Here is a 20046-nt window from a genome sequence, read left to right as displayed (position 1 = left end):
ACTCCTCCAAGTAATATAAAATATCTTCACTGAGCTGCGAAAGCTCTACATATAAATGGACATCGAAATTATTAATTAGGTTGTCAAAGAAAGAATCTCTTATGCAAGTTATGGATGGACACCCCAACACAGCATGTTGATACTGGTTGTCGTACGTCTCCTGACACACTCTGCAGGTTTGGCCTAAAGAAACGGGTGGAATGGTCCAGAGTATAGCTAGGAATCTAATGAGTGAAACTTCATCAAATGAAAAGTCAAATTTCCAGAGTTTAATAGGAGAGATTATGTTGTGGAAAATTTTAAATATTCGGAAATCTGGATCGGCTTCCATGCGATTTCTCCATTCCTCCGTATATTGGTGATGAATCGCCTGTTTAACTATATATTTCCAATCTTTTATTCCAGGGAATTGACCAACTTCAACAAATGATCGTAAATATTGTAGTAAGTTGTATTTGATTAAAATTTCGTAATATCACTTAGAAATCCAGAAAATTGTTTGATGTCACCCTGCAAAAGGTCATATAATCTTAATAAGAAAATGTTCTTTGACAGAGAGTTAGTGTCAAGTTTACACAGCTTTCCAAAATATACAAATTTTCTTTTGTCTATTTCCGAAATGATGGGATGTAATCCAATCATGCTCTCACACATATCCGATCTTGTTGAAATTTTCATGCCTTGAATATCCTTTGTCACAAAATGTTGAAATTTGTTTAAAATTTGAAAATCTGTTTGTTTTAGATTGTTCCACAGTTCACATCCATACAATACGGTAGGTAATACTATTTTCCGGTAGAGTTTAACAAGAGTTAAAGGGTTTGTGTTGTGGGACAAATCATTCCGTATTGCAAAGTAAGCCTTCCTGCCTTTGTTACAGCTGTCCGTTGTCCGGTCAATGGCTTTGAATCGAGAATGTTGAATAATACCCAAATGTTTGTAACTATCATTGATCAAGATTTCATCATCACCTAATTTCCAAGTCTACCCTTACCAAACATAACTATGCTAGACTTTTGAGCGTTAAAAGAAAAGCGCCATAAACATGAATACTTAAATGCAACGTTTAACATTTTTTGTAAGCTAGTTGGACTTGAACTTAAGCATGCAATGTCGTCAGCTAATGTCAGGTTTGTTGACTTTACATTGTACACACCGAAATTACTGCTTACACTTTCTAAGCAATTTAATAAATCATTAATGAAAACACAATATAAAAATCCAAACAATACACCGCCTTGTCGAACACCTTGCTTAATTTCAAACCATTGAGACATGGTACCATTTACAGCCACTGTACTTTCATTACCGATATGACAGTCATCTATTATTTTCCATACCTTACCATTTAACCCCAATTTATAAAGTTTTACCATGAGAGCATTTCTCCAGACTGTGTCATAAGCTTTCTTACTATCTAAAAATGCAATATATACAGAACTTCCGTGATCAATGTAATGACTTATTGTCTCTTGTAAATTAAAACCTGCGGTAATGCAACTCAGATCCTTCTGAAACCCTTGCTGCTGGGGATTCGGGAATCTAATTTCACTAATTATTGCATCCGAAATTCTATTATGTAGTATTTTCTCAAATACCTTTAATAGACATGACAATAAGGATACTGGTCGGTAACTGTCAGGGGAGTTTTTACTCTTATTGTCCCCTTTGTATATAGGGACAACTATACCTTTTTTCCAATCAGTGGGAATCATTCCGCATTTGATGATTCCACAAAATAATTTGCATAGATAAAAAGTGACTTTATGTCCACCATATTTTAGATGTTCCGCTTGGATACCATCAATACCCGGTGCTTTGCGCAATTTAAGAGAGTTAACAGCTTGGTTTACCTCCGACTCGGAAATTTCGTACTCGAGGTGTTTATCGCATTCGTTTTCAGATTTGATATCATATAATTGAGTGATGTTTTGCAAGTTTTCCTCGTCGTAGTTGCTGTTGTTTTTAGGAGTATATATAATTTCAAAGTATGTTGCAAATACATCAGCTACACTTTGAGGGGTGTTTGCAGTTATACTACCGTACTCAATTTCCGGATATACCCTGCTTTGCCGGGGTCGTTGTCTACTTATTAGTTTCCAAAACAGTCTAGTGTCGCAGCCGGCTGCGCTATCTATATCAGCATAGGTTTTCTTTATATACTGTTCAAATGCTAGTGATTGACATTTCCGAAACCGCCTTTTCGCGCGTTTGTAGTTAAAATATGATATTGACTTCACTATTGTAGGATATAAAAATAAAATCAAACCAAACCCAAAACCCAAAGCCCCCCTCCCAAGAATCCGTGGAACTTTTTGCATTTTTAAAAAAAATTAACATAATTTCATCACTGTAAAATATCTTATGCGCAAGTTTCTAGATTATGCTAAAACATAAGAGGGGTTGTGTACATATAGGTTTTAGAATTGATGAAAGTTACCATCTTCATGTCACCAATCTCCATTTACACTTATCTACCTATTTCATAATTTGTGAAGTAATCATACTCCCTGCAAACAAAGTTAGAGAGAGAGAGGGGACCTATTTAATGCTATTTTTAGAATGGATAATTTGCATATAGTAGACACCATGTATTATCATGGGGAGATAACGTAATCAGTGCCACAGAAAATGATGAATTATTTTCCTATGTTCAATTATTCATAAAGAGATCTGGTCGTTTTTAGTTGATGGAATTTTCATAGCGATTACTTTGTACGTACTACATGCATATATTAATCAATTGTACATATATATCTACAGATATAATTCATTATATAATTGGTTTATGAAAGCTAATCATTTTTGACCTTTGATACCTTTGTGTTTCATTTCTTGAACATTATCATATGTAATCAATTGTCATATAGGAGGGGTGTTCGAAGTTTGAAGAACTTGTGCTCAATCCTTTTGTTATAACATCCAGACAATAAAATATGTTCAAATCAAAGAGAGAGGGCCAGTAAAATGTGTAAAGTGAGGACAAATTTCAACCAATGGACAGAAGTTGTGAGGACAGAATTGCACTATGAGGACATAAAAAATGTCCTCACAATTACATCCTTACATAAATATGACCTACAGCAAATGAAAGATGTAGATACAAAATATTAGCTTAGTGAGGGCAAGTGGTGTGAGGATATGTCCTTACTAATTATATTCTCTCTCAAAAACCTTTTTTTCATAATTTGAAAGAGAGTGTTAGATAAATTTTTATAGGTATCTCTGTAGCTATATACCTAACATAGTACTTTTCCGCCTTTAAAATAATGTGTGTATTCTCTTCTACAAACTGTGAGAACATCCTCACTTAGTAGGTTTGGTGGAGAGAGAGAGAGAGAGAGAGAGAGAGAGAGAGAGAATGAGAATCACTTTGTCCTTGTTACTCTGCTCACCCTTATCTTTTCTTCAATAACGTACTAATTATAAACACAAAGGAATCCCTAAAAATAAGCCGAAAGCATTGAGACAATCTTTGATTTCTATTTCTAATTACTCAAAAAAAAACACATTGCATATGAATTCCAACGCACATTTAAAAAAAAAAAGAAGATCTGTGACACCTAAAGTTGATTTGAACAATTTTCAAAGAAATTCAATACCACTGTAGTCTGTGGGCATCCACCGGATCTGGGATGTAGAGACTTCTGGGGGATGAAACCACGAAATCAGAGTTCAAGCAGAAATAGAATTGTTTGCCAATGACCTAATTTTTCAATTCTGTGATATAGAAATAGCACATTATTGTATTACAGGTTAGCTTATGCCAACATATTTCAATTTTTTAGGCTTACAAAACCTTCCTTTAAAAAATCAATTATGTGGCTCTAAGTTGGAGAGTATGAATCAAACATATCCCCAAGGTAAACCACAGAGAATTTAGAATTAAAGACATCATTCATATCTGTACTAACCACATCACTGTTTTATTCAATCACTATGACCATGATTTACACATTTTTGCCAAATATAAATGGGAATTTCACTTCTCTTTATCTACACTCTCTGTAGCAAGTATGAGACAGAAAACTGATAGGAATTTCCCTCTCTATTTACACTCTGTATCAAGTATGAGAGAGAACCAATAGGAATTTCCCTCTCTCCATCAGAATTCCAATGCACATTTAAAACAAAAAAAAAGATCTGTGACACCGCAAAGTTGATTTGAACAATTTTCAAAGATTCTACACTCTCCGTAGCAAGTATGAGACAGAAAATCAATAGGAATTTCCCCCTCTCTATCTACACTCTCTGTAGCAAGTATGGGACAGAAAACTGATAGGAATTTCCCTCTCTATTTACACTCTCTGTAACAAGTATGGGACAGAAAACTGATAGAAATTTCCCTCTCATTTCTTTCTCTCTATCTACACTCTCTGTAGCAAGTATGGGACAGAAAACTGATAGGAATTTCCCTCTCTATTTACACTCTGTATCAAGTATGAGAGAGAGAACCAGTAGGAATTTCCCTCTATCTACACTCTATAGCAAGTATGAGACAGAAAATCAATAGGAATTTCCCTCTCTCTATCTACACTCTCTGTAACAAGTATGAGACAGAAAACTGATAGAAATTTATTAATCATATGTGTGTCTAGTGTATACACAATAATAACAGAGTGTAACTGTTTATATACATTATATGTGTGTCTAGTGTATACACAATAATAACAGAGTGTAACTGTTTATATACATTATATGTGTGTCTAGAGTATACACAATAATAACAGAGTGTAACTGTTTATATACATTATATGTGTGTCTAGAGTATACACAATAATAACAGAGTGTAACTGTTTATATACATTATATGTGTGTCTAGAGTATACACAATAATAACAGAGTGTAACTGTTTATATACATTATATGTGTGTCTAGTGTATACACAATAATAACAGAGTGTAACTGTTTATATACATTATATGTGTGTCTAGTGTATACACAATAATAACAGAGTGTAACTGTTTATATACATTATATGCATGTCTAGTGAAAATACAATACACATATGACTAGTTTGGTCAATATCAAATGAATTCCTATTTTTTGTATAACATAAAATACACCAAACTTTCGCCATGGCATACATCATTTGGACACAGTATTTTGTACTATTCAACAATTATTCCAGAGTACATCAATAATCTTTAAGTGTGTGACAATCTAATTTTGTCAGGAGTTAAGTCCCTTTGCTGCAGCTTGCATATATTCCTTTGCCAGGTCTGGATTTTCTGAGACCCATTTCTCTGCTGTGTTTTCCTTCAGCCAATCACTATTTTTGATTCCTTTATGCAAGTCTCTCATCATATTTTGTATAAATACATCTAAAAAATGAAGCATATGGTATGTTAAGCTTTTGTTTATATCCGTGCATGTATCTCCTAAACAAAACAGTTGATACCTTTGTTTATATTATCAGTCAGGATGGGATCAATTACTGTAACATTGAAAATGTCATTTTATGCTTTCAATAACATTGATGATTTTGTCAGTTACCGGGTACTTGCAATTATAATTACATCGATTTTAACCACTGTAATTAATTACTCTCAATACGCCGGTTTCGAGATATGTCCGAGTTATTTCCCTTTGGAAAACTTTCGAACATAGTGAGACGCGAAACTATTTGTTTACACGCAGGAGTGGGACAAATATGAATCACAGCGTAAGTCAATGTACTCGGTAAGTCTCTCATACACTGTTTGATCCCCCGAATTCAACTGATACACAAACTAAGTAAGTGATAAATATTTAGGGAGTAATTAAATACATAGAATTCTTATCATTTAACTTTATTTTGTTGGTCAAAAGTACCACATCTAAGATATTACTTGCAAAATTATATGACATTGTTTTTATGTTTCCACTTTTAATTAGTAAAACATTTCCTTTGACAGTATTTTGTATGTCCCACATTTACATATTAAAAGAGAAGCCGCTTTTAATACATTTCATCATCTTCCTCGTTGACTGTATGTCCACTCTGTCCCATTTATGCATTCAAAGTTTCACTAAATGCACTTCCTACACAGGAGAGTTCACATCTCGAAACTGGCATATTACTTTGAAGAATGTAATTTTAAAAATACACTTTAAAAATCTTGAGCAAATACATACACAAACAAAAGCATTGTAATTTGATTTTACAGTTTTGAGTTAATTTTTATCATCATGAGATTCACAGTTTTGCATCCGGCTTTCAAATTTCCAGATGCATTTTCTGGGTCATAAAACTCATCCAGTACATTCGAAGTCATGCTTAGTTCTGAATATAATATCTGAATGAAGTGAATTCTTACTTGGGTTTTTTTTCTATTTGTGCTTTTGTTTTCAGGTATGAGAGGAGTTCACATACACATGAACAAAATTAGACCTTCATCCTGAGCCCTGGGCACTGTGGCCTTACTGCCTCCGGCATATAGATATAATGAGACATCTAATTATTACATAAACACCTCATGACAAAACGTGAAACAGTCTAATACCATTATCATCAGACACTTTCATTCCATCATTTTAAAACTTTTTTTTAAATAAAAAATGTAATTGAAAAGTAATTGAAATGTAATTGAAAATACTTGACTTTTTTGGACTGTTTTAAATTACATCCAATAACATGTCATGAGGCATCTAATTATGAAAAGTAGGTCAAAGTTCAAGTCCAAGGTCATTATGTCAAACATCTTGGTACCAAAACAAGGGTCTCTTCATGAGGCATCTATATATAAAATATCAAAGCCCAATTCCCCTTGGTTCAAAAGATATAGCCCAAGCTAAAGTTTTTTAAAAAGTAGGTCAAAGTCCACAGTAAAGGTCACTATGTCACAAAGTCTTGGAAACATGTATTTAAAACCCCTGCTGGTCTCTTCATGAGGCATCTTTGCTAATTTTCTATCAACATAAATCGTATAAAATATTTCAAACTACATTTATATATATAGAAAAACTGCCAAATATTCCTGATGCCAAAACTGTCAATAATATATCAAACATATATAATCGCATTTTTTTATATACATGTACAGTGAGGTTGCCTATAAAGAATCATCTCCATTACCGAATCACCTAAGATAATAATTCTATATTTTTCTTACTTAAAGTCCCATCACTTAGAGTAAAGTATCCTGTCATTAAGAGTGGGTCTTTCTAGCACCAGTTATTGAACAAAAAATTGTTTAACTTGTTCGATGGCGTAATTTTAAGTAAAAAATCAACAAGCTTTGTCGTGATGTAGATTAGAAACGCCGAGTGAAGCAGACAACTTTCACTTTTAGATCGACATTCGATGAGAACGGTGCAATGTAGGTATGTGAAGTTGTTGCAGATATTTAATATAATTATTCATCTAAAACCTCTGAAAATATCACACCGTTGTGAAAGCAGGTAATGATTATATTAGCTATAAAGTTACAGGTCGTAAGGTTTCCAATATCGAATCACTGTTACTGAAAATTGTGAGTGAAAGGGATCGTGTCAAAAATCAAATGCGATTTCTGTACAAATGTTGCAATAAAAAATAAATACAGGTTGAATTAACATAATTGACCGTTTATAGAAAATTTTCAAAGTCTTTAATAATATTATAAATATTTTTTCATGTTCCTTAGGTCTACGCATGTAATTATAACTATATAACAATTCCATGCATCAATATTAAACATGGCAATGGAAACATGTTAGGGTATAAATCATTTTTCACCAACATTTGATAGTTATTTGGAATTTCAGATATGCCCCCCATAAGAAAATTTAATAATAAAAATGGTGGGAATACACCCAACCAAAAGTCAGCTGCAAAAATTTCTAAGAAGTATCATGGAAAGAGAATGTCTCCACAGAGAAGAGAGAAAGTCAGAAAAGCATTATATGATATAGATAAGACTGAACAGTCAATTAGAAAAGCAGCAGAGAAAAATGAGCTGTCCTATTCATTTCTATACAGACGATGGACAGGTGAAGTTGACCTGTATAAATTGAAAGGACATCCCTCAGTATTCACAGAACCAGAAGAGACAGCCATGGCAACGTGGCTATGTGAAATGTCTCAAAGGGGTATGGGTTTAAGAATGTGTGAGTTTTTGGATTTTGTACAGTCGGTTGTAAAAAAAGAAAAACGTCAGGTGCCGTTCAAAAATGGTAGACCAGGTAAGAAATGGTATTATGCATTCATCAATAGGAATTCACACATTATCAGCCAAAGAGTAGAAACATCACTAGAGCTGAAGAGATCTCAAATAACAAGAGAGAAAATGGATGCATGGTATACCAGATTTCGTGATTTTTTACTGGGTATTGGTCTGATAGACAAACCCAAAAAAATATGGAATTGTGATGAAACCGGTTTCAATATGGGCAGCAACAAAAGTAAAGTTATAGGCCCAACTAGAAGATACTTGAGTGTGCCTCACATCTCCTTTGGGAAGCAAAGCCTCACTGTAATGTTTTGTGGGAGTGCCTCTGGACAAATGATGCCTCCATTTCTTGTATACCCAGAACCAAAGCCAAAGGGTTATAATCCTCTCAATGGGTCTTTAGATGGGACTGATATTGCGTACACAAAAAAAGGTTGGATGGACAGGGCAACATTTTCCAAGTTCGTGGACCATTTCGATCGACATGCAGGGGAAGAGCGTCCTGTTCTGCTTCTTTTTGACAGTGTAAGTAGCCATGTCGACCATGATGTATTCATGAAAGCCAAATCCAAAGGTATTGAATTATATAGAATAGTTCCTAATGCCACCCACTTGATGCAGCCACTAGATAAAGGTGTTTTTGGACCACTTAAGTCTAAGTGGCATCTCACAGCAAGGAAGTATACCCGACAAAACCCAGGAAAAATAATTGGAAAAGAGAATTTCGCAGCCAAATTGTCAGAGGCTTTCTTAGATTTTTATAAACCATTGACAGTAATCAATGCTTTTAGATCATCAGGTATATGGCCTGTTGACAGTACAGTCATCACTAGTGAAATGCTGAAGCCCTCACTGACTTTTACAGATGAAACGACAAATGATGATATTGAAAAAGAGACTAGTACTAGTAGTGAAAAAAAATCTGAAGAACAAAAGAAAGCTGAAGGCGCTCTTGAAGTCTTTGAGAGCACTCTCTCAACTCCTGTCCGACAACGTCATGCTGTTCGATTAGAGGAGGGTTTTAATCTTGAAGGACAGTCTCCTTGTTTTGATGTGTATAAAAAGCTTTACAGTAAAGCACATCCTCTTGACAAAGGTTCGGAAAACAAGAGTGGGGGAAGCACATCAGGACTTGACTTGCTTGCTGATGCAGCTGCATTACAGTTGAACACCAAACAGCCTGAACAGTCAAATCTTCAAGAAGACAGACACAGAACCAAAGAACAGTCAGATACTGGTGATGTTCTGATATCACCTGTTTTAAAAGAAAATTTGGTCTACCCTAAGGCGGCAAAGTGTTTACAGAAAAAATGACTGTCTATTTTAGACTCGTGTCCTGATCACCTGACATCCTCTGAAAGTATCAGACAATTCTCCTTGAAGCAGCTGGAGACAGTCAAGTCCTTTGCAGAAAAAGAAAAGAGAGCTAAGCTTCAGTACTTAAAAAAAATTAGCGAAACAACACAAGAAAACTGTTCAAAAGAACCCGAAGAAAAGTAAAGTATATCACCAGAGTAAATCAAAGACTTTGAGGAACTGTGATAATGATAGTGATGAAGATTGTTACGAAAACCTTCTGTCAAGCATGTCATAGTACTCAACAAGAAGATGAAGAATTAGAACTTGAGAGGCTTTGGGTTCAGTGTGATACTTGTGACAGTTGGATGCACACAGAGTGTTTATCTCAGGAGGTTGATGTGAATGAAAACTTTGTATGCCCAAAATGTTCCAAGATTTAACTGGTTGTTCAATTATGTGATTTTTATTGTGTTCATAAAACTTGTGCAAATTGGATAAGCTTTATAAAAGTTAGACTCTTCTGTTACAATGTATATATCAGATATGGGTTTTTTCTACAGTAACAGATCTTTAGTGCATACCACAACTTAAAATTTTGGAAATACTTTAAATTTTCCTTTTTCAGTCTGCTGTGGATGGTGGAATTGAGCAATCGAGCAGTTTAGCTCCAAAAAAGATAATTACATAAAAGATTTAATGCATTTAAAACTTGTCCCTCAATTACCTCTCCTTCTACTCAATTACATCATCATGTAGGCCTACTTGTTGACAGAGAAAATTTACGCAAACATCCATTATTTTCTTTTTGATTTACATTTATTGTCAGGTGCAATAAAATTATATGGTACAAATATTTTTGTTTCGTCATTTCATTTTCCTTCTCTATTAAGACGTAAAAATGTATTTTGACAATGTCCCTAACAGAAATATGTCACGTGATTCGGTAATGGAGAAAATGATCCGGTAAAGGAGACAACGTTGTTCATAAACAAATAATGATAAATTTTATTTGACGAGTGATTAATATGAAATGATATGTGGAATAGTTTAAGTAATAAGTGGTACCACTAGTCATGTTGCATACTAGATTTAACTCGAACTTGGGTACAAGCTATCGGCGCCGAACTACGAAGTGATTCGTTATAGGCGACCTCTCTGTACCTGCAATTCAATGATGGTAATGAGGTATATAAAATAATTGAAAACTAACTGCCTTATAAAATCTCCATTCTTGTCATTTAAGGAGGTATGATACACCAGAGAAATTTGATATGGATGAAAAGTGGAGGATATGTACAACAATATTTTGAAATTGAAAACTTTCAAATTTACTTTATTTAGTAAAATAATGCAGTTTCAGAAGAAAGCAATCTGAAATTTTTTTTAAAACCCCTGCTGGTCTCGAACTCACAATCAACAGTTCTGCAGTCAACATGCGAACCTACTGAGCTAGGCAATGAAAATGGAAATGAATAGAGAAATATTGCTGATATTCATATTTTCATCCATGTTTTAAAAGGAAGTCATCCATTATGACTATGTAGAGTACCTCCTTAATTTTTTTCAGTACTGATTCTTAAACTGAATAATGAAGTTTTACCATCTGTTTCCTTGAAAGATGCTTCAGAATCTGTGGATTTATTCTCTGTATCCATTTTATCAGCAACTTTACTTAGAAAAGAAGCAAGAGAGGAATTTGTGCCAGCAATTGAAAGTTGCTGTACTCTGTTGGGTGATGACTGAACAAAATCCTTATCTAGCTGCTCAGCAAAGTCTGTCATGAGAGATAGAAGGGAATCACTTCCATTTCCTGTCACTTCTGTGTGCATGTCCAGGGCAGTGGAGGGCTTATTGCTCTTACTGTTGGAAGGACTTTGTGATTGCTGGTCTATTTTCTCCAAATCATTGTCCAATTTCTCTGCAAACTTCAGCATCATATTTTCAAGACTTTCCCCATCTGTTTGCGTATCAGCTGAAAAATAGTATACTACATCCATCTTGATATTGATTCAGAACCAAAAGTGCAACACCCCCCCCCCCCCCTTATATTACCTTACTTATCCCAAATCTCCGTCAAGTTTCATTTCAATTCAATACTAGTTCTGATTCTATTGAATTATTTTACACAATAAATGTGTGCATTAGTAGTCCCTAAATTAAAGATACCTTGAATTTAATTGATTCAAGCAATAATTCAATTGAAGATAACATAAATGAAGGTTTCACTGAGGCGAAGCGCCGAGTAGGGGAGGGAGGGGATCGCCCCGAGAAATTTTTGAAAATTTCAGGACTCATTTGCACTAGTCTGAGTATCAAAATAATTGCAATAGACATTAAATGTTGCTTTTTCAAATATTTTTAAACCGAGTCGATTGAGTCTTTGTGATCACCATAATTTTATTAAAAAAATATATAACCATTATCTACATCATGTAGAATACATTATAAAAAGAAAAGGCCTGACAGAATAATAATTTTAAAAATTGGAAATATATATGAACATATCATTTTTTGCAAACATCTATGGAAAAAAAAATGTGTTTTTGGAATTGAAAAATAATGTGTAGGTACGTGCCTACTCGAGCCTAACGAAGCTACGCTCCTGAAATAGCAACACATCTTCACTGGTTTAGGGTTTGAGGCCGACTCTGAACAGTAAGATACTAAGATAGACAAAGCTGTGTGAGCTGAAGCTCCAGGTCAAGGGTTAAGGATAGGATAATTTCTGTGGAAACGAGCGTCTTTCCTATCAGAAAGAACAAAAAACAAAATTTGTTCCCTGATATAATGTAAAAGCATCTGTACTCTGAAACATAGCGTATTCTAAAACTTTATAAATTACATACGTTTCTGTGTATCATCCATCGAACCACATGTATTATTCAACTTATTGTTATCTTATTTTGTTTATGATACGGGTACTGATCTGTATTGCCGGGCCGAATCATACTTGTCCACCATGCTGCAATTGGTCGATATAATGCATACTTCATGTTATGTAAAATGTGATTGGTCAGAGTCTTGAGCACTCTTCCGGATATAATAATTCTGCATTGACATTTTGGATATTTCATCTCATTTAGAATATCCTGCTTGATATTTGGGAAATAATATTAGTAGTGAAATAATTCCACTTCCACGTTACTTTGTTAAAAGTAGCAGTATAACAGTAGGTAAATCAAATATATGTATTCGTATATAGGCATATCATAATGGTACAGCTTTTCTTCTCTTCATTATGGTGAACGTTAGTGGTCTGCTAGAATAAAATGTGTGTTTACTGTCACCAGATGATAAAAATGGGGTCGGTAGGTAGGGTTTTTTAAATAATATGTTTTACGGCGTGACCGTGTTTGAGGGCGAAGCAAAAAAGTTTTGGCATTAGTATCTATATCCAAAACAGGACAAAAAACAACCCGAAGTTAGCACGCGGACGGAGCTGTATCAAAGCATCCTAATTTTGGACATTTGATCCGCCTATATATTGAACGCGGGAAATATAACGCAATTGATGTAAACAGTACATTGTGACGTCATATTCAGCGTCGTTATTTAGCAAATTTACAAACATAGCGTTTGAACCACAACAAAAAACATGGCGTTAATCGTGGAGTGATTATATATGATTAAGAAAATAATATTTACATGCTTTTACGAATTTTATGTAACATCTCAGAACGACGTGAACTAGGGTAGACGAGATTCAAAATGGAGGAATACATGTCCACGCGCTAATATTCGAATCGACGCCATTGGTACCAAACTTTTCAAGTTCCATAGGTATGGTTTAATTTTTCATTATTTTCCTATATTTCCCTTTTAAACATGTATATACGTGTTACCTATAGGGAGAGCTCCGCTCTCACGGCCCTTCGGGCCGTGAGAGGGCTTCGCCCTCTAATATGTTTTACGGCGTGACCGTGTTTGAGGGCGAAGCAAACAAATTTTGGCATTAGTCTCTATATCCAAAACAGAACAAAAACAACCCGAAGTCAGCACGAGGACGGAGCTATATCAAAGCATCCTAATTTTGGATATTTGATCCGCCTATATATTGAACGCGGGAAATATAACGCAATTGATGTAAACAGTACATTGTGACATCATATCCAGCGTCGTTATTTAACAAATTTACAAACATAGCGTTTGAACCACAACAAACATGGCGTTAATGGTGGAGTGATTATATATGATTAAGAAAATAAGATTTACATGCTTTTACGAATTTTATGTAACATCTCAGAACGACGTGAACTAGGGTAGACGAGATTCAAAATGGAGAAATACATGTCCACGCGATAGTATTCGAATCGACGCCATTAGTACCAAAATTTTCAAGTTCCATAGGTATGGTTTAATTTTTCATTGTTTTCCTATATTTTCCTTTTAAACATGTATATATGTGTTACCTATAGGGAGAGCTCCGCTCTCACGGCCCTTCGGGCCGTGAGAGGGCTTTGCCCTCTAATATGTTTTACGGCGTGACCATGTTTGAGGGCGAAGCAAACAAATTTTGGCATTAGTATCTATATCCAAAACAGAACAAAAACAACCCGAAGTTAACACGAGGACAGAACTGTATTAAAGCATCCTAATTTTGGATATTTGATCCGCCTATATATTGAACGCGGGAAATGTAACTCAATTGATGTAAACAGTACATTGTGACGTCATATTCAGCGTCGTTATTTAGCAAATTTACAAACATAGCGTTTGAACCACAACAACAAACATGGCGTTAATCGTGGAGTGATTATATATGATTAAGAAAATAAGATTTACATGCTTTTACGAAGTATATGTAACATCTCAGAACGACGTGAACTAGGGTAGACGAGATTCAAAATGGAGAAATACATGTCCACGCGATAGTATTCGAATCGACGCCATTAGTACCAAAATTTTCAAGTTCCATAGGTATGGTTTAATTTTTCATTGTTTTCCTATATTTTCCTTTTAAACATGTATATATGTGTTACCTATAGGGAGAGCTCCGCTCTCACGGCCCTTCGGGCCGTGAGAGGGCTTCGCCCTCTAATATGTTTTACGGCGTGACCATGTTTGAGGGCGAAGCAAACAAATTTTGGCATTAGTATCTATATCCAAAACAGAACAAAAACAACCCGAAGTTAGCACGAGGACAGAACTGTATTAAAGCATCCTAATTTTGGATATTTGATCCGCCTATATATTGAACGCGGGAAATGTAACTCAATTGATGTAAACAGTACATTGTGACGTCATATTCAGCGTCGTTATTTAGCAAATTTACAAACATAGCGTTTGAACCACAACAACAAACATGGCGTTAATCGTGGAGTGATTATATATGATTAAGAAAATAAGATTTACATGCTTTTACGAAGTATATGTAACATCTCAGAACGACGTGAACTAGGGTAGACGAGATTCAAAATGGAGAAATACATGTCCACGCACTAATATTCTAATCGACGCCATTAGTACCAAAATTTTCAAGTTCCATAGGTATGGTATAGTTTTTCATTATTTTTCTATATTTTCCTTTTAAACATGTATATACATAATATGTATACGGTGTGACCGTTGGACCGAGCGAAGCATGTAATGGTCATTGGAGTGCCCCAAGTGGTAATCATAATTCCGTTAAGTATATGGTAGGTTATGATTCATTTAAAAATATATATTTTTAATGAAATTTTCCTTGCGCTAAAAACCCAGTAACATCTCACATATATGGGGACAACAGTTTTACAGGATCCGCCTATTCATTGAACGCGGGAAATAAAACACAAGGCGACGTAAACTGTGTATTGTGACGTCACATTTAGCCTCAACCTTTTTCAAAGCAAACAATTATAAACAACAATAATACATTCCGTATGCAATGAAAAAGGCCGTTATAAAACTAAACAAAATTAACCAATAAATTCAAAATGGTAAAAATGTAACCGTAATTTTATCGTATATTCTTATTTAAAGAAACTCATGAACTCGTTCATCTATTTAGTCGTATTACGGTTTTATATGTAATTATTTGCTAAAACCTGTTACAATGATAATTATACTATTCACTTTGAACAAACTGAGTGTTTAAATTACGAATTGCACGTCAGAGTCTTCTATTATTGGCATTCAAAATAAAACACAAATAACTGTTGAAGCAGGTGATGAAAAAATAAATGGCGGCGCCCATATGGATCACGAAAATTTCAGTTAATGTATATAGAGATTGTCTCTTTTTCTTTTGCTGATTTTGACTTTTTTCTTTTACATACGTGTTACCTTTAGAGCCTTGCTTCGCGGACGGGCCTTTGGCCCGTCCGAGCTTTGCTCGGTATTACCTATAGGGAGAGCTCCGCTCTCACGGCCCCCTTTGGGCCGTGAGAGGGTTTTGCCCTCTAATATGTCTTATGGCGTGACCGTGTTTGAGGGTGAAGCAAAAAGTATTGGCATTAGTATCTAGATTCATAACTGGGCAAAAATATTCCGAAATAGTAGCACCTAACGTGTGAGGACAGAGCTCAATCAAAATATTCTAACTTTAGACATTTTTTATCCGCCTGTTCATCGAATGCAGGAAACTCTATGCAACTGATGAATAGAATATGATTTATTTCCAAATTAGGGCCCTCTCAGGCATACAGCATACATGATTGTTAACATTTCAATGTGCAAACAGTGCTATGTGACATCATATTCAGCATCGGTGTTTAGCAAATACATAAACATAGACGACACGCTACAATTCACGTTTACTTAATATATGATTAAGAAAATAAGATTTACATGCTTTTACGGATTTTATGTAACATCTCAGAACGACGTGAACTTGGGTACACAAGATTCAAAATTGAGAAATACATGTCCACGCGCTAGTATTCGAATCGACGCCATTGGGACCAAAATTTTCAAGTTCCATAGGTATGGTTTAATTTTTCATTAGTTTTCTATATTTTCCTTTTAAACATGTATATACGTGTTACCTATAGGGAGAGCTCCGCTCTCAGATGGCTTCGCCCTCTATTAATATGTCTTATGGCGTGACCATGTTTGAGGGCGAAGCAAACAATATTGGCATTAGTACATGTATCTAGATATAACATAGAGAAAAAATATCCCGAAATATTAGCACCTAACGTGTGAGGACAGAGCTCAATCAAAGTATTCTAACTTTAGACATATTTGATCCGCCTATATATTGAACGTGGGAATCATAACGCAATTGATGTATACAGTGCATTGTGACGTCATATTCAGTGTCGGTATTTAGGAGACGTGGCACAATCTCGTTAATCGAGGAGTGATTATATATGATTAAGAAAATATGATTTACATGCTTTTATGGATTTTATTTAACATCTCAGAACGACGTGAACTAGGGTCGCGCGATTGTATTTGAATCAGCGCCATTTGGACCAAAATTTTCAAGTTTGATAGGTATGGTTTAATTTTTCATTAGTTTTCTATATTTTACTCTTAAACATGTACCTACGTGTTACCTATAGGGAGAGCTCCACTCTCACGGCCCTTTGAGCCATGAGAGGGCTTCGTCCTCTATTTTATCATTTGTGTACTTGTTTATGTTGTAAACAACCTCACCAATTGTTAGGGATGATATTACCTTGTACAATTTCCCTACATTTTTACACCCATTACTCCATGGTTGGTTGGTTGCATATTGTTTAATGTTCCACCTGAGAATTTTTTTACTCAGATGGAGACATAACCATTGCCGGTGAAGGGTTGTAAAATTTAGGCCTATGCTCGGTGCTTACAGCCTTTGAGCAGGGAGGGACATCTGCTGTGATACAGGGCCTTTCCACACCTGCTATAACATGAGGCCTTGGTTTTTGCAGTCTCATCTGAAGGACCACCCCATTTAGTTGGCTCTTACGACAAACAAGGGTGCTAAGGACCTACTCTAGCCTAGATCCCCAAAGGTTTTTTAGATTGAAATCATGATATTGGCTTATTGACTCTTTCAGTTGGACACATTCTTTGAAGGTCAGAGATAAAACACTCGCCATTTGTACTGAATGCCCATTGGCGGAAGATACTTTTTTTTTTAGAAATGGAGTAATAGCAGGTTTAGTTCTGGAAGGAGACAAAATCTCCGAAAAATTATAATTGTCAGATAAAAAATATTAGAGTTGGGGAGAAAATATAGGGTTGGTCAGGTGACCGTAAACACACATATTTTTTTTATTGGCCTTAAAATAGGCCTTGATCTATGACCACAGACTGAAATATGCCTAAGTCAGATTTGAAATTAATTTGATCCATAAAATATTGACACATGTATTTATAGTCTGTCAGTAGAATTCATGTTGCGGTGAGATTTTAGATAGTATCAATAAAGTGTTCGTACTCAACAATATCTACATAATATATTTTACGATGTGACTGTTGAGATGTGCAAAGACCTATAACATTTTGCAACACGACTTTAGATATTGAATCTGCCTATTCATGTAACGCAAGATACATGATGCAGTTGATGTAAACAGTGCATTGTTACGTCACATCAGCTGAGATGGGTTTTTTCCCCCTTTCAAACCAAACGATAACAAAACATATAAAGATAGGAGAAAGCTTGAGAAAGCTGGAATGTAAAAACGTTTTATTTTTTATTTACGGGATTGTCAATGAAATATAACGCAGTGACAGTTACATTTTTCCAGAAGCATTATGGGTAGTCCCCACCATTTTTCAGCTGATGAAGAGCAAATCACACAACTCGCATAAGTAATCATTGAACATCCTCGATCGCTGATATCTAATTTCCTAATTTCTTCTCGGTTTATGTTCGTGGAACCAGGTCTATTAAAATAGCAAGAGTTAATAGCTTTATAGGTAAATATATATATATATATATATAAAGCACTAAAAATTACCAATGACACAAACAACAGTGAATTGTTAAATTTTCGGGATGACCTGTCTATTCCTCAGGACAATAGAATATTTACATAGAAAAGAAAACTAAATAGAAAAGGAAACTAACACTACAACTAAACTACAAAAGCTGATAACAAACAAAACGTCTGCATATTAAAATTAACGAGTGTAAATATTCTATCATCCTGAGGAAGGGACAGGTCGTCCCAAAAATTTTGACAATTCACCGTTGTTCGTGTTGTTGGACATTTTTAGTGCTTTTTATATCTTTATTTAATATATGACCTCATATCTACTATTAGATCCGACACTTTGGATGTTGAGTGTTGGATTTTAGTGCTTTATTTCTCTCTCTCTCTCTCTCTCTCTCTCTCTCTCTCTCTCTCTATAATATATAAAGTTCTATGGTAATAATATTAACAATGAAGCACTTGAAGCATACATTAATGCTTGATAATTCTTTAGTTGTGATAGGTTTTATGACAATGTTGGAGTGAAAGAGAAGAATTATCCAAACAAGATGCTAGATGCAAGCAAGTGGCCAATTTTCAGCATTCTTGAACAAGAGGATTTGGAAAAAATAAAGAAAATTTGTGTGTTTGGAAGTTCAGGAAATGAAGCATTATATATAACAAATGGAGATGAAGTGTATGCCATTGGATCTAACTGCAGCAGCTGTCTGGGACTGGGTACTTAAATAGAAATAACAAAGTTTTATGCATTGGGCAATGTTTATAATTAATTTCTTTCATAAAATAGAATGAAAATAATTATACTTTTATATGATTTATCTAACAATCAATCTTCAACAAGCAAAGAGTAATTATTACTACATGTACAGCTAATACATTCATTAATTTCTTCACTTACATGTATTTCATAATCAGGGGATGCCCATAGTAGCTTTGAACCTAGAAAAGTGGAAGTCTTGTGCAAGAAGAATATTGTGGATATAGCTTTCGGCAGCGGACCCCATGTACTAGCTGTGTCAAAAAGTAAGTAATAATGACAGCGATAATCAGATATGATAACCAGTTTTTGTATTTTCATTCTCCTTGAATGCTGATTTACTTGCATGTTTTTGTATCAACCAAAACCATGCATTCAACTGTGTATCAGAGACCCGCATAGTTTGTGCCTTGCGAACTATTCATGAAAGTAGAATGACTCGGACTTATTGTGACATCACAATACACGTCGTCTACCTTGACGTTAAATTTATGGAAAATGCACGAGGCTGCCCAAGCGGTAAATATGATAGAGAGATATGATGTTTGAGAGGGAGATATGAAGTTTTGTCATCCCTGGCACGTGACTGTCTACACCAATCAGATTTCGCGTTGCATAGAATTCTCATACTGAGGTATAATAATATATTTTGTGCAGTGAGTCGATATATGCATTGTGAATATATTAATGAGGCTTGCTATGCAGTTGTACACTACAATGAATTGATATTAGGCCAGATTTTTCTGTTAGTTTTCTGTATAGTGATGACTTGTGCATCTCTACTAGTTAGCATGAGTTCAAACATGATCCAGTAAAATACAATAAAAACTCAGGAATTTATGTATATTTGAAGTTGAATGGAATGTGTGAGCAAGTTTCCTGAATTCATTTCTAGATGGTGATATGTACAGCTGGGGCCACAATGGGTACTGTCAGCTAGGAAATGGGGGGTCGGGACAGGGATTGACTCCTACACTCATCAGTACCAACCTACAAGGGAAAAAAA

General features: G+C 35.0%; 2 protein-coding genes across 5 annotated transcripts in view; one reads left to right on the top strand and one right to left on the bottom strand.

Annotated features, from left to right (window-relative positions):
- Nucleotides 1–4562: 4562 nt before the first annotated feature.
- LOC125648869 (uncharacterized) lies at nucleotides 4563–12426 on the bottom strand. Its single transcript, XM_048875904.2, has 3 exons — nucleotides 12278–12426; nucleotides 11032–11403; nucleotides 4563–5324 (listed from the first exon to the last, which is right to left on the bottom strand). The coding sequence occupies exons 1-3, from the start codon at nucleotides 12294–12296 to the stop codon at nucleotides 5173–5175; spliced, it is 543 nt and encodes a 180-aa protein (XP_048731861.1). The 5' UTR covers nucleotides 12297–12426; the 3' UTR covers nucleotides 4563–5172.
- Nucleotides 12427–12459: 33 nt separating this feature from the next.
- The window catches only part of LOC125648827 (RCC1 and BTB domain-containing protein 1-like), a 35721-nt gene continuing 28134 nt past the window's right edge, over nucleotides 12460–20046 (top strand). The window contains exons 1-4 of one of the 4 annotated variants that reach the window (XM_048875823.2): nucleotides 12460–12604; nucleotides 18777–19000; nucleotides 19199–19306; nucleotides 19936–20046. The exon at nucleotides 19936–20046 is cut by the window's right edge and continues 56 nt beyond it. In XM_048875823.2, the coding sequence (XP_048731780.1) occupies nucleotides 18832–19000; nucleotides 19199–19306; nucleotides 19936–20046 (388 nt within the window). In that variant the 5' untranslated portion in view covers nucleotides 12460–12604; nucleotides 18777–18831. Of the gene's footprint in view, nucleotides 12605–16829; nucleotides 16851–17127; nucleotides 17354–18776; nucleotides 19001–19198; nucleotides 19307–19935 lie in introns of those variants that run through there. The other 3 variants (XM_048875830.2, XM_048875838.2, XM_056155652.1) reach the window with 3 other exon arrangements.

Source organism: Ostrea edulis, chromosome 1 (genome assembly GCF_947568905.1).
Source record: "Ostrea edulis chromosome 1, xbOstEdul1.1, whole genome shotgun sequence".
Classification (NCBI taxonomy): domain Eukaryota; kingdom Metazoa; phylum Mollusca; class Bivalvia; order Ostreida; family Ostreidae; genus Ostrea; species Ostrea edulis.
Note: the sequence above shows the minus strand (reverse complement) of the source record. Positions and strands in the feature narration are given on the sequence as shown.